The sequence below is a fragment of the Natator depressus genome, chromosome 21 (genome assembly GCF_965152275.1).
Source record: "Natator depressus isolate rNatDep1 chromosome 21, rNatDep2.hap1, whole genome shotgun sequence".
NCBI lineage: Eukaryota > Metazoa > Chordata > Testudines > Cheloniidae > Natator > Natator depressus.
In genome coordinates, this window is record NC_134254.1 from 12864750 (window position 1) to 12879183 (window position 14434).

At 46.9% G+C, this 14434-nt stretch overlaps 1 protein-coding gene across 1 annotated transcript in view; it reads left to right on the forward strand.

Annotated features, from left to right (window-relative positions):
• The first annotated feature begins 435 nt into the window (after nt 1–435).
• LOC141975820 (adhesion G protein-coupled receptor E3-like) overlaps nt 436–14434 on the forward strand; it is a 31210-nt gene continuing 17211 nt past the window's right edge. The window contains exons 1-3 of the mRNA XM_074936481.1: nt 436–526; nt 13764–13931; nt 14170–14246. Coding sequence (XP_074792582.1) covers nt 436–526; nt 13764–13931; nt 14170–14246 — 336 coding nt within the window. The remainder of the gene's footprint in view (nt 527–13763; nt 13932–14169; nt 14247–14434) is intronic.

Sequence of the window (14434 nt, forward strand, 5' to 3'; positions counted from 1 at the left end):
CCGCCAGCTAAATCAATGGGCATTCGAGGACAGGCAAGGTTCCCTCTCCTTCTCTTCCTGTGTACAAGGGGGGTTGTCATGGGTGAATCCCGTAGCTTTGGCTGGCACCTAGTGGGGAGTCTTAGTATTGTCCTATGAAGTAAGCAGAGCAGGCTGGGAACTGTTCTATATCAATAATGGGCCAGATCCCCAGCTGATGTAAATTAGTGCAGCCCTGCTGATTTCAATACGGACACCGGTTCACACCAGCTGAGCTGGTTCTGCATTCTCTACCAGTTTAGGTTTACACCTGATCCTGATTGACTTTGTTTCTGTTGCGTGTAAGTATTCGTGGCTGAGTAGTTTGGGTGAACTTGTTGTCAGCCTGGGATGCGGTATGTGTTCCTAGCTGCAATGGGAGAGCTTAAAAGATCTCCAACAGCTACGTGACTGGAAATGGAGCGCGCACAGCTCGAAATACTCAACGAGGACGTCAAAATCCGCATCAGCGTTGCCAAACACCTTCCTGTAGGCTTGGAGGAGGATTGTTTGGCCTGGAGATGTTTAAATCACCTCCAGCCAAGAACTGGCAAGTCAAGAGTCCGCATGCAGAAATGGGGCTATTGCAGTGGTCCAAACACATGTGATTATGGTGAAATGCAAACCATGCAACATCTGCTGGTCTGCCAGCTCCTGGAGGAACTGTGCACCACGGAATATCTTGTCAGGGCTACAGATCGGGCCATATCATGTACCCAACACTGGAAATAACTATGATTGTGATGGAAAGACATGAGAAGAAGAAGAAGCCCATGATGTAATAAACGGGTGACACAAAGGCATGCTGGGTGGAACCTGGATTTATCTCCTGAACCCAGTCACCTCCTATGGACCAGAGTTACAAAGGCTTGATAATGCCCATGGTCCATAATGGGGATCAGTATTCACTGACTCCAGTAGCAGCTAACACAGCTTCTCAACAGCACTAGCTGACAGCCTTGCTACAGTGAAATGTGCAAAACTATGGCCAAATCCCAGTGACTGCAAACTGCAGGTAGCAACTGAGAGACGGAAAGCATATCTCGGAGCCATCTGGGAGTGACTGCTCCACCAATGTGACGGAGGAGAGATCGGAACACAGAGGTGCTTTCTACTCCAGCATCTGAAATAGGAGAGCGTGTGACTGATTCCCACAAATTACCGCCACAGTCAAAAACACATCTTCTCAAAACCAAACACACATAATAAGGAACAACCATTTGAAGACCAAAGGGACTGAGCGTTGGGATTCTAGAATTCTGTTCCTGACTCTATGTGGCCTTGATGCAGTCACCTCGCCTCTCTGTGCCTCAGTTTCCCCAGTGTGTAAAATGTGAATGATGATACTGACTCTCCTTTATAAAGTGCTTTGATAGCTACGTGGTCGGGAATGGACAATACCGGGCATAGGGGATTGGACCCCATGCACAATGTGTAGCCTCCTCCTGTCTGGTTGGGACATACATGAGTTGACTGTCTGGTTTTTTTTACTCTTATCAGCATGGCAACCCCAAGCATTCAAAAATCACCATTCAAGCTCCTGAAAAAATCATGAGATTTTTAAAAAAAAAAACACATCTGGGGACCTTTTGGTTTCTGTGCTTTAGGGCACACTTGGGACATGTGTTCAAAGCTTTCCCCTGCAACCAGGAGGGCTAGAAATGAACTTGTTTTTTTAATGACAGCTGAGAGTTTCCTGGAACCACCTCACTCCAGGAGCTGGTGCATTAAGAAGTATGCCAAATATTGCAAGACTCACCATAAAAAGTTGTGAGAGCACCATTTGCCCAGCGTGGCATGCCAAGAAACTCTCACTAAACTGCATTATAATGCATCCTGAACGACCCCTTTCTCAGACTCATTTTCTTGCCCTTTAAAGCCTCAAGGTTAGAAACAGAGTAATTTAAGAATTCCTGAAAGGTCTTATTTAAGTGCAGTCTATGTGGGTATCATAGAACCCGTGAAGTGTGCCTGTGTGTGTGTTTGCACACTGGTGTGCGCACATCCATCACTGCCCCCTGCATGGCATGCGCCAGCCCTGCCTCATTGGTTTGTCTTGCCCTGGCCTCCTAGTAGCTGGAAGCCTGAAACGAGGACATGGGCCAAGCTTTTCAAAAGCTACTAGTAATTTTGGGAGCCTCTATTTTTTTTTCCGTGCTCACCTGGAGACTCACTAAAGGGGCTGGATTATGCAGGAAGTGCTGAGCACCTGCCCTTTGGCAATCCAGCCCCTTAAAGGAGTCTCAAGTTGGGCTCAAAAAAATCGAGTCACCCAAAGTTACTTTTGAACATTTTGGATGCAGTGACTCTGCTGCTGAGAGCTGCTCCCAGATCCCCTTCCTTTGTAGCTCTGGTGTTGAGTGCTGGGGAACTAGAAGGTGGTTGGAGGTCTATCCCCAATGCTTTGTGCTGGGGAGGTGATGATCAGTGTCCATGCAACACATATGACACACCTCAGTACAAAAGGAGAGGAAAGTGGGGAGGGGTGCCTTGAGCATGCCACATTCTGGGGATTGATGGCACGCACTCGTACTACCCAGTGCTGTGATCCCTGGCTGACCAGGCCAGTTGGTCCCTGTGCTGTTCTGCTTCTCTGAGATGGTAGCAGTGAGTAATTGCTGTCCTTGAGTGAGTTGTCTGGCATCTCTGTTGCTCAAGTGCCCGTTGAACATTGCTTGTGTATGCCTTGGGGGTGATGGATGGAGGCTGGGGAAGAATGCTCAGTGGTTTGAGCATTGGCCTGCTATATCCAGGGTTGTGAGCTCAATCCTTGAGAGGGCCATTTAGGGATCTGGGCGAAAGTTGGGGATTGGTCCTGCTTTGGACTAGGTGACCTCCTGAGGTCCCTTCTAACCCTGGTATTCTATGATTCTATGTCCCTGCACAGAGGGTTCCAAGAAACGGGATTTAATGCAACTTGTCAATAACTGAGTGTGTGTGTGTGTGTGTGTGTGTGGCCAGGGTCACTCCCATTGTGTAAACTGACTTTATGGATGGTTATAAGGGAAGATGGATTTTGTCTTCAAGAAGAGTCTTGCCTAGTGGTTAGAGCACTGGAGTGGGACTTGAAAGGCCTGGCTTGGCCAAAGGCCTACTGGGTGGCCTCGGACAAGTCACTGCCCGTCTCTGTGCCTCAGTTTCCCTGTCTGTAAAATGGGGATAATGATGCTGACCTGCTTTGTACAGTGCGTTGGGATTTGCTGATGCCGAGATCGGTATTGTTATTTTCTAGCTCTAGCTGTGACTCTTCTGTCATTTTATGAGCATGACCTCAGTGCTTATTTTGTAACACAGCTGCAGTCTCCCCATGGTGGCCGCTAGGTGGTGCTCCAAGACAAACATCAGCTTTGCAAGTGCTTTGCTAACATTTCGTTCCCATATTGCTGAAGGCCCAACTCACAGAATCAAGATGAGGAATCCGAGCCCATTCTGGGCATTTGTTCTCGGGGCTCCGGCTTGGGCTAGTCTCCACACCCTGATTTCCCTAACGCTGTGACGGGAGCTGGGAATGCAGCTCAGTACATGCACAAATACAGCACAACCCACCTTCTGAGTGGACTTTGACCCAGAGGAAAGGCTCAGTCCCACTGGCTGAGGTGGAGAGCCCTTAGGAAGGGGGGGGAAGTGGGTTAGCCCACAAATTAGGGGCTTTGCCACCCTCTTCCCCTCCCCTGACCCCTGCTTTGCACCCCAGTCACTGATCTCTCTTCACACACACTTTGGAGTCCTTACACTTGGCCACCTCCATCCCTCCCCAGACAGCTCCCTCCCTTAGCTCCTGCCACTTCCTAACACTCCTTGTTTCCGATGGGGTTACCAAGGCCACGCGTCCCACAGAACATACCCCAGGAGGAGAAGGCAATATACAGCATGGTAGGCAGAGGGTGTACACTGGGGCCAGCGTGGGCTGGAGCAGAGCTCTGTTAATTTTCCCCATGAGCCTTCCTTTCCCCACTCAAACAGAGCCTTTGTACGTCCCCTTGGCCACCCCCAGCTGCTCTTCCCTTCTTTCTTGTCCTGTTAACGCATCTGCTGATCCATGAAAACCCCTGCAGCACAGTGCTCCAGCAAGCATCTTACCACGTTCAGCATCTGCACCATACGTCCTCTGTGCATCCTATTTACATCATCCACTACCCAATTCACACCCTTTGAAGATACAGGCCTGCAGTGACTTTATCCACAGCCCACTGCCCTGCTGTTGTTAACCTTTGGCTGCCACCTGCATCACGCATCCAGTCCCCGCTATTCGTTCTGCATCAGTGGCTCTAGCTTTACATCTGGTCAGGCTCATGCAGATGCCTTTGCTGCTTGAACCCCTCTCTCTGTCTGGATCCTGCAATCGGAGTCATGATGGCAGGCTTCAATACGCAAAGTCCCCCGTTGGTAGGATCGGAGCCCTAGCTGGCCCCCGCAGGGGAGTGCCTGGGCTCAGTTTAGATCCATCCTAAAGAAGAGGAAGTATCATGGTGAAAGCCATTTGCTATGACCTTTTTGGATCCAGATGCTCCCTCAGGTATTGCAATTAGCGTTTAAAATAATCTGTCCAAATTAGTCATAACCAAGAGGGTAATAAAGGGGATGGTTATGGTGAATTCCTTAAATTTCTTCCCCTCAAGCAAAATACACTGACTCAGAGATGGCCAAAAATGAGGAAATGCTGCAATAGACCAGATTTGACCCTCAGAAGTGAGATCTTGGACGTAATGGGCCCTGGATTTCCATGCTCCTTGGGAAGCTGGGAAACAAAATGGAAATACTTTCAATTTCTCTAACTCCTTCCATCTGAATTTAATCCAAGCCCGAAAAGATTGAGCCACACAGCCCCTTCCTGTGAGGATGGGAAGGGTCATGCTTATTTTACAGATGAGGAAACTGAGGCAGAGAGCGATGGCGTGACTTGGCTGATGACATGCATCCGATCTGTACCAAAGCTTGGAGTAAACCCCAGATCTCCATCATCCTAAGATGTTGCCTTGACTGCAGGGCCACCTTTCCCCACTGAGCAAGGGTGATAGAAAAGTTCCTTTCTCACAGATGAGCGAAGGCTCTTTCACCTTTTTTTCCAGTGGCTTCAGCTCAGCTTGTGAGAGGAGTTCCCCCGGGGTTTCCTCTTTTGAGCACCAGGCAAGATCCCTTTTAGGGCCCCATTAGAGTTTCAGTTTGTGGAGCTTCCTCCTTTTGTGTGTGTATGCGGAGGTGATGGGAGGGGATTGCCCCCTTTCAGAAGAAGCCAAGGGCTGCATTCTCTTAACTTTCAGATCTTGGGAGTTCCCGGTACTGTCAACCCCAGGTGTTCAAAAATCATGACGCTGGCCTGAAAAGATCACGAGATTGACTTAAACATCACGAGATTTCTTTCATTTTAAATTAATAAATTTGCCTACTAGTTTCAGAGCCTTTAGGTCACACTTGGGTCACGTTTCAAGCTTTTCTACACAACCATGAGAGCTAGAAACTTACTTTTTCTTATTAAATGAAAGCTGTGGGTCTCACATAATCTCCCCACTGTATTTTCCACTGAATGCATCCGATGAAGTGAGCTGTAGCTCACGAAAGCTGATGCTCAAATAAATTTGTGAGTCTCTAAGGTGCCACAAGTCCTCCTGTTCTTTTTACATAATCATATGACTCCTGGAGGTGGACTTTAAGGAAAACACCAAATATCAGACTATAAAAGCATGAGAGTCAACAATGCTGGGATCCACAAGTGGCAAGGGTCACAGTAAATTATTGTTTACCATTTTAGAGAAAGAGAAAAATTATTTTGCTGGTCCACGAAAGGGGTCCATTAGCGAAAGAGTTCCCAGATACTATGCTGATGAGAACTGTATCAGGACTTTGGTGATTGATAGACAGCATGCTGGGATCAAGGGATGTTGTAGATAGAGAGAGAAAAGGAGAATGAAGAGAACAAAGGATGGGGAGAAAGTGTCTCATAAAGCTGCATAGGGCTAATCCCTGATATTTCTCACCAACCCATAGCAGCCCATAGCGTATTACCCATACATAAGGGTTAGAAAGGCTAGATTTTTATCAGTAAATGTCAGTAAATGTCTATTTCACCAAACACATACAATCTGACCAAAAAAAAAAAAAAATCCCACCAATAATAATCTCAATTTAGAGGCTGGCAAAGTTTAAAAAAATGCTGCTCAAGAATTTATTAGAGTTTGATTTCAGGATATTTACTTTGTATATTCGACGTGTGATGTTGACAGTTTGTGTCTTAATGGTTACAAAGGTTGAATCTCAATAACTATTTAATGTCAGTCGATGTTGTCTGACCCCCCATAATTGCGTGCAACTGTGAAAGTTGAAATCAGTAAAAATCTTTCAAAGGCTTAAAAATAAATATTGATCATATCTGCCAACATTTATAGATCATGTATAGCAAAATCAAATCCAGCCAAGCCTATCCATCATGCACTCTGGAGCTCTGCTGTTGTTCTCTGTTTCTGAGCTTTCCTGTTCCAGGGCTAGAAATAGCTGGGTTATTAATAGTTAGAGGCTTGTTGCTAGTTTTCAGCCTAAGGTCTCTTCCTCTTTATCGCACAGGAAGTCTGCTGGTCTCCAAGAATGAACGGGGCCCCTAGAACAAGCCCAACACTGCATTTGATTAATTCATGGAGTTGATTCCTTGACAAATGAGGGAGCAACAAGTCTGGGCTTGTCACTTAAAGGCAGAACTGTGTGTCCGGAGGGATAGCCGAGGTCCTGGCTTCCCAGGTGACCACCTCACGATCAAATGAACCAAACCAGGAATTTCCCTAATTTCTTTTCCTTTTTCACATAAAACACATTTGTTTGTGGTCTGAAATGTGCTGACACCATCTGCGGAGGAAGCATGCGATGAGCTGAAGGCATCTACCCTTTAAGACTTTCTCCCGGCACACATTTTCTGGGCACTTCCACCAAACCAATATTAATGGTGTCAGGGTTTGTCTACACCGCATTGTAAACCTGGGTCTGTGGGACCCAGGCTTGTGGATTCAGTGTTTTCAAGCCCATGGTTGAGTGTCCACACTAGGCTTGCAATTACTGGACTCAGGTTTCAGAGCCGGGGTACCACATCCCTACTGCACCACGCAGACTCGGGTCTGTGGCTTGACCTGCGTCCACACTGCAAAATGACGGGGCTTGGATACAACTCACAGTAGCACTCAGGCTCTGACCCACCCCTCTAGCAGTGTCCTAAGAGCTTACTGACCCAAGTCAGACTAATTTGCGTGTGGACCGAAGGGGGCTTGGGCTCAAACCTGAGTCAGAGCCTGGGATTCATGTGCAGTGTAGACATACGGGTGCTGACTTTCCAATATGCTGGGGAGTGCTTGACCGCTGGCTCTGCCCCAGGCCCCGCCGCCACTCCACCCAAGTCCCCACCCCGCCCCCATCCCGTCTCTTTCCCTCCTCTTCCCACCCCATTCTGCCCCTTCCCCTGAGCGTGCTGCATCCTTGCTCCTCCCCCTTCGCCCCAGAGCCTCCTGCACACTGTGAAACAGCTAATTGCGGCGGTCAGGAGGCACGAGGAGGGAGGGGGAGGTGCTGATTGGTGGGGCCCACCGATGGGCAGGAGGCACTGAGGAATGAAGGGGGGTGAAAAGGGGGCTGCCGGTGGGTGCTCAGCCCTGGAGCACCCACAGAGTCGGCGCCTATGCCCTCAGACTCAGTGACTTTCATGCTCAGGGCTGAATGAAGTGCACTCAGTGCAGGACCCAAACTGGGGAGGCAGTATGGTATCTTGGCACTCCCCTGATTCCTGGAATTCCTGGGGACAGCTCTAAACCCCAGGGTAAGTTAGAGCAGCCTCAGGCCTGCTCTAACTTACACCCACGTTAATAGGCTCACAGGGATTCTTAAAGTATCTAGGGGCCACCAGAATCCAGCCAGGCTCTGGCCATACCTCTGCCTCCAGACACACCTCTGATACACCTATGCCAGAGGGAGGGGAGGCCAGGCAGGGAGGACATGACTCCAGCTATACACATCCTATGGATTTCCCCATGCCAAAGGCATACTAAGATGTCCAGTTAGGGCCTCTTTACAGGCTCCAAAGCAGTACCAAGAAGCTACAGCTCGCAAAGTGAAGTGCTTACAACTCTGGAAAGCCAAAGTTAAGGCTGCTAACGTAAACTTGACCCTGCCCTTTTGAGCCTGTGCATTACAATAGTTTTTATGGACACAAATGCACATTATTAGACCTGATTCCACCAAAATGCTTTTCCGTGGAAAAATACATTCCATCGAAATCAAAATAGCTTGTGAAAACAGTTCAGTTACAATGATTTTTCCCCCCGTGAAAACATTCGAAATTAAAGCAAATTGTTCATATCCTTTCGTGCTGCAATTTTCAGTTTCCTTCGGCTTTCGAACAGTCAAAGATTTCCTTTAAACTTGTTCACTGAACAACCGTGAGTTTTTGAAATTCTTAAAAAGCTGGAGCCTATTGGTGGACATGAGAGAAGAAACTCTATTACCATTGAATATCAGGGTTGGAAGGGACCTCAGGAGGTCATCTAGTCCCACCCTCTGCTCAAAATGGGACCAATCCCCAATTTTTGCCCCAGATCCCTAAATAACCCCCTCAAGAATTGAACACACAATGCTGGGTTTAGCAGGCCAAGGCTCAAACCACAGAGCTATCCCTCACCCCCTACAACCTTTCCACACTACTGAACCCCTTTTAGGAGGCTGATTTGTCTTGCATACCCCCAAGTTTCACCTCACTTAACAACTACTTGCTTATAAAACCAGACATCAAAATACAAAAGGGTCACAGCACACTAGTACTGAGAAATGGCTGACTTTCTCATTTTTACCATATAATTATAAAATAAATCCACTGGAATATAAATATTGTGCTTACATTTCAGTGTATCTTATATCGGGCAGTATAAACAAGTCATTGTCTCTATGAAATGTTAGTTTGTACTGACTTCACTAGTGCTTTTTATGTAGCCTGTTGTAAAACTAGGCAAATATCTAGATGAGTTGATGTGCCCCCCTGGAAGACCTCTGCATACCCCCTGGGGTACGCGTATGCCTGGTTGAGACCCACTGATCGACTGTACAATGAGATAGATAGAGGGCTAGCTGCTGTACAGAGAGATTAGCAGGCAGAGTCCATATAATGAATGTTTCTACAAAAAGGCCCCAGTATTTGCGGAAGTAAACAAGCAATTTCTACCCTATATAAGTCAGTGCCAGCAGTTTGAAGTTCCTTCATGCTTTGGAACTGATGACATATTAACACACCCCAGAAACACCATGAGGAACAGACCCAAGTGCTTTTTATGGGGTGAGTACGACACGCAGGGCCAGAGGGGGGACCATTTTCACTGATCTGTGGGACAATATTTAAAGGTGATTTTCTCCAGGAATTTTATTGTGTGAAAATTGTTTTTTTTAAAATCACACTCGACTATTTGATTTTAGGATTATTATAAAATTAGTCTGATTCTGGGGTCAAAATCTTCCTTGGACCAAAATCTATTTATCTGTCATCATATGGGACATCTATCTGTCTTTCTACCTATATAATCTGTCTATAATGACTTAGTCTTCCATCCCTCTATTTTTCCATCTGCCTACCTGTCTACCTAGCATCATCATATGAGACACAGTCTTTTGTCCCTCTATCAGTCCATCTATCAAGTGGTTATAAATGCATTCAAGAGATTCTAAGAGGGGGTCATTTATAACATGTATTTTATTTGTGTTTTTCTAGTCTATAAGGTTATTATAATGTGCTCATCTCCATAGTATCTGAGCACCTTTCAGTAGTTCATTAAGCAATGCAACTAACATCTGTTTCATAGTAGCCTTGTTTTCCAGCCCCCTCAGCTTGTAAATTACGCCAGTTTATACTGGACCCAATTACACCCTTGTAACAGCTTGTGTAACTTACACCTCTTGTTGTGTTAGTGAATATCAGGCTGATTTAACTGATGTCCTGCTCATGCTTGACTGGCATTCCACTACAATACCAGCTCCTTCCCCCCCCCCCCCGTCCCCCACCCCCGCCATTCCCCTCTTTCTAGAACTAGTGCTAAATGAGCAGCTCCAGAGTGCCTCTGGAATCGCAGCTAGAGACAGGAGCCCAGCAGAGCTTTTCTGGGACCATTAATTTCAACACACCACACAGCTTTTGTGCAGCTCTTTTTTTACACACTGTTTACTTAAATGCTGCACAGAATAAAATGATGTGGTGTAATAAAAAACAGCAGAGAGGGGGACACACTAAAGGGGATGGTAAATGCCAGGGAGAAAAGGTGCATTTTCAGGTGAGGTTTGAACACAGATGGAGAACTCATGTGGCAGAATGAGGAAGGGAGGCAGTTCCAGGCCTCAGAGGTTGCAGAGGAGAAGACTCTTTCACCAGTCGATTGTTCAAAGGGAGTGCGGGGAGGCTGGCAGCAGAGGAGAAAACGGAGTAAAGCAGAGGGGAGTAAAGAGAAAGAGACATGAAAATTGGATGGTGCAAGTGGGTTTGAAAAGCAAGGTCAGATTTGAAATGAATGGGGAATAGTGTACAGGACAGAGACCCTGGGTAGAGTCCAAAGCCCAGTGGTCCTGGAGCTGTCTAGAGCAGAGTCCCTTGCCTGCTAAAGTTGGAAGATAGTGAGACTTCCAGTCATTTCAAATCACATGTTACCTTTCTTTAAAGAACAAAGAGTCCTGTTGATTAGTACATAAGGCCTAGCCCCATCAATTGCTCTGGGTGGGGTTAACAAGGGGGAAGTCCTCACAACCTCTGCCCTCAGACACAACCCTTTTAACATCCGATTATTATTTAACTGCAGGTCTCGGATTCCTTCTTTTCTGCAACGAAGCAGGTGGGATTACTTTTAACTTTCTGACTTTGGGTGCATTGCCTGAGTTATTTTTCCCATCTAGTGGGGTAGGCTGATCGGAATTTAGCCTGTGCCTATTGGTCTGTACTTGTGGTGGGAAGCAATTATTTTGGCATTTAATCTCTGCTGTGTGACCAGATACCACCACAATGGGCACAGCATAAATAAAAAGCACTCCAGAGCCCAATCTGGCAAACATTTATTCACTCAGGAACCAGCTGAAGTTAACAGCACTCCATGTAGGACTAACGTGTGGGCTTAGTGCCAAACCCATGGAAGTTTTTCCATTGACCTCAGTGAGCTTTGCGTCAGGCTGCATACAGTACACAGGGCAGCAGCTTTAGGTCCTTAGTTTTGTAAAGCCCTTTTTACTAAGGGCCTGATCCTCAGCTGCTGTTAATCAGTTTAAAGTCAATGGGTGGAGCCCGACCCAACTTGCATGATAATCAATGAGAAAGAGCCCCATTAAATCCAGTGGGAGTTGAATCAATTGTCCCTTTCATGTCGTTCTCCTGGATGATTTCATATACTTGCAACATGCGCATGTCGCACATTTCATATATGCAGCATCTCAACGTGTACTGGGATTTTTCTTAGCAGCTCTCCCAGGGCATTTACCTTAATGCACTCTCAGATTATTTGCCTTCTTTTTCTTTCCACAGCCTTCAGCTGTTATCATGTGACTTTCTACTGTGAGTATGAATTTTAATTCCCTCCAGTTCCTTATTACATTTTAATAAGAAGGGAAAGGGGCCTAGGCAAACAGCTGGTGGTATTACAAAGGGGCCAGCACAAGGCAAAGAAGCAATTCCTAGCACTGAAGTGATATTTGGGGATTTGGTAGGCAGTCCCTGTGTGTAGAGCCCAAGAATTCCATTTGGCAAAGGCTTTCGAGACTTCAAACTCTGGCTCAGTTCCGAATCAGAACAACAACTGATCATTTTGAAACTCTCCACATAGGAAATTCCAGAAAAAAATCATTTTGGGTCCACCAAAAATGTTTTGTTTCCATTTTGACTTTTGAAAATTGTGTATTGTATTAGAAGCTAATGCATATATCACCTTCTCCTGTTTCCAATGCCAAGCTTCGGTAGGGCTGACTTCTGATGGTTTCTTTGGTACCCAGACTGCCAGCCACCTCAACTGTAGTCTCGTACAAATGAGGAACTGAGGCACAGAGAGGCTAAGTGAGTTGCCAAAGGTCACACAGGAAATTCAGTGGCAGAGCAGAGATTTGAACCCTGGTCTCAGGTCATGCCCGAAACCATATATAATAATACATAACACATTTTTAAAAATTGACATGAAAAGTAATTTCAAAATGAAAAATCAAAATGTTTTGTTCTGAAAATGTCAAATGTTTTGACATTGTCAGAATTTTTTTTTCTAGTTTTCTTCCGAAACAAAATTCTGGAACAATTGACCCAATTTCACAAAGCATTTTGGTTTTGATGGAAATGCATATTCTCAGGAGAACGGAGCCACAAGAATGATTGAAGGATTAGAAAACATGCCTTGTAGTGAAAATTACAGATACAGGCATAAATATATATTGGCACATGAAGAGAAGGGAGTTACCTTACAAGTGGAGAACCAACATTGCAGGCCAATTCAGTCAGGGTGGATGTGGTCCACTCCCAATAATTGTGACCCAGTGCCAGCAAGCAAATAAAAATAACCCAACATTTGTTAGTTTGAAAAATCTTATCATTTTTCAGTTAATCTCATGATTCTGGGGTGTTTGCTTAGGGTTAGTGATCCCACCCCCACTTACCTACATCGTCCTCTGATGGCTTGGTAGCCTGACCAAGATCAGGTAACTCCTTCCCAGGGCTTTTAAGGGGATGGTGATTGGCTGTTTCCCCCACATCTTTCCCCCTAATCATAAGTATCTTCCACCATTTGTGTCCCAGCCATCATCCTTAACTCTGGACTCTCCTACCCTCACGTCATCTGTGTGTGCACATGTCCTGCCCGCAATGCAACCGCACCCCCGAGCTCCACCCACCTCAAGTCCAGCTCGGCTGCAACCTTCAGCCGGGCCTTCACGCCCCTTCCTTTGCAACTTCCTCCTCTGCTCCATGCCCAGCTCCAGGCATGAGCAGAACACAGTGCGGCACAGTGAACTGCGATCACGTTGCCCTCATCCTTGCTCGTCCCTACTGGCTCTCCGTTCATTTCAAGATCCAGCTCAAAATTGCCCTCCGCCCACCCAAGCTCTGCAAGGAATCTTGCTCCAGTGGTGTAAGGGCCAGGAGAATGCTGCCTATGTCCTCCCCATTCCCCCTGCACTGCAGGTGAAAGGGCAGATAGTCTCGGAGCTCCTCTGCACTGGGGGACTTCCACAGCTGGAGTTCAGCTCCTTGTGTTTTAGACCTTCTCTGGAGTTCCCCCAGTCTGCCCCACAGATCTCGTCTTCCTCCTGCCCCTCCTCATTCCTGTTCATCTCCTGCTGGCCTCTTCTTTGGCTTGCTCTACAGCCAGGCTACTAACACTCTGCAAGAACTTTCTTCCCCTCAGCTCCTGCCATTTGAAAGCCCCCCGGAAACTCGCCACCTCACCGACTCCAGCTCGTTCTACCTCCCAGCTGAACGCACGCCTTTCCACCCTGCCCTGCCTCTTTTAATCTCCCTCTGTTTAACTCAGTGATGGCCTGATCCAAAGCCCATTGGAAAGAGTCTCTAATTGTCCTAGTTAGTGCTACATAGCCAGTTGGGATGCACATGTCATGAGCTCCAGCAGTCCCCGATCATCGGTGCTGAGGGTGATTCCCTGCCACTGCCCACTTCTCCACCAATTCCCCCACATCGGAGTCTGATCTGGTGCCCGAGAGACAGGGCCGGCAGACCCTGACACTCTTGTACTGAAATGGGCGGATTTTTATTGTTCCAGCTCTTTCTGTTGATGATTCTGAAGATGTAGAAAGCGGGAGTGGCAGCGACTATGACTGTGGCCCCAATGCGGTTTCCTGTAACATCTCTCACTGCATATGTGAAGACGGGTTCAGGTTCATCTCTGGAAAAGAGCCTTTCCTTGCTACCAGTGAGTCCGGCTGTGAGGGTAAGTGTCACACTAGCACTGTGTCTTTCTTCAGCATCTTTCATCCAAGGGTCCCCATACAGGGTGGAATTCACCTCTGTGCAGAGGGCCAGCACAGGTCCATGTATCACTTAAGGCCACGGGGACCCTACATTTGGCTCCAGGGTGTTAGCTGTGAACAAAACCAAAAATCAAGCTGCATTTGTCCTGCACAGCGTGAGGAGGACAAATGGTCTCACCCTGTTCTTCCCTTTCACAGAAATCCCCCTTCACTGCCAATCAGGTTTCATGAGGGAAAATGACTACGTGAAGATGTGTTTGAATGGATCACAGCAGGTAAGTTAGCATGGTTTCGTGGATGTGAAAATAGCACTGGAGGACACACACATTGACAAGACGCCAGCGTGGGACTCAGAAGAGCTGAGTCTCTGTTTCTGGCTCTGACACTGGCCTACTGGCTGACCTTGGACAAGTCACTTCGCCTCCCATGCCTCAGTTTCCCCCTCTGCAAAATAGGCTAATGA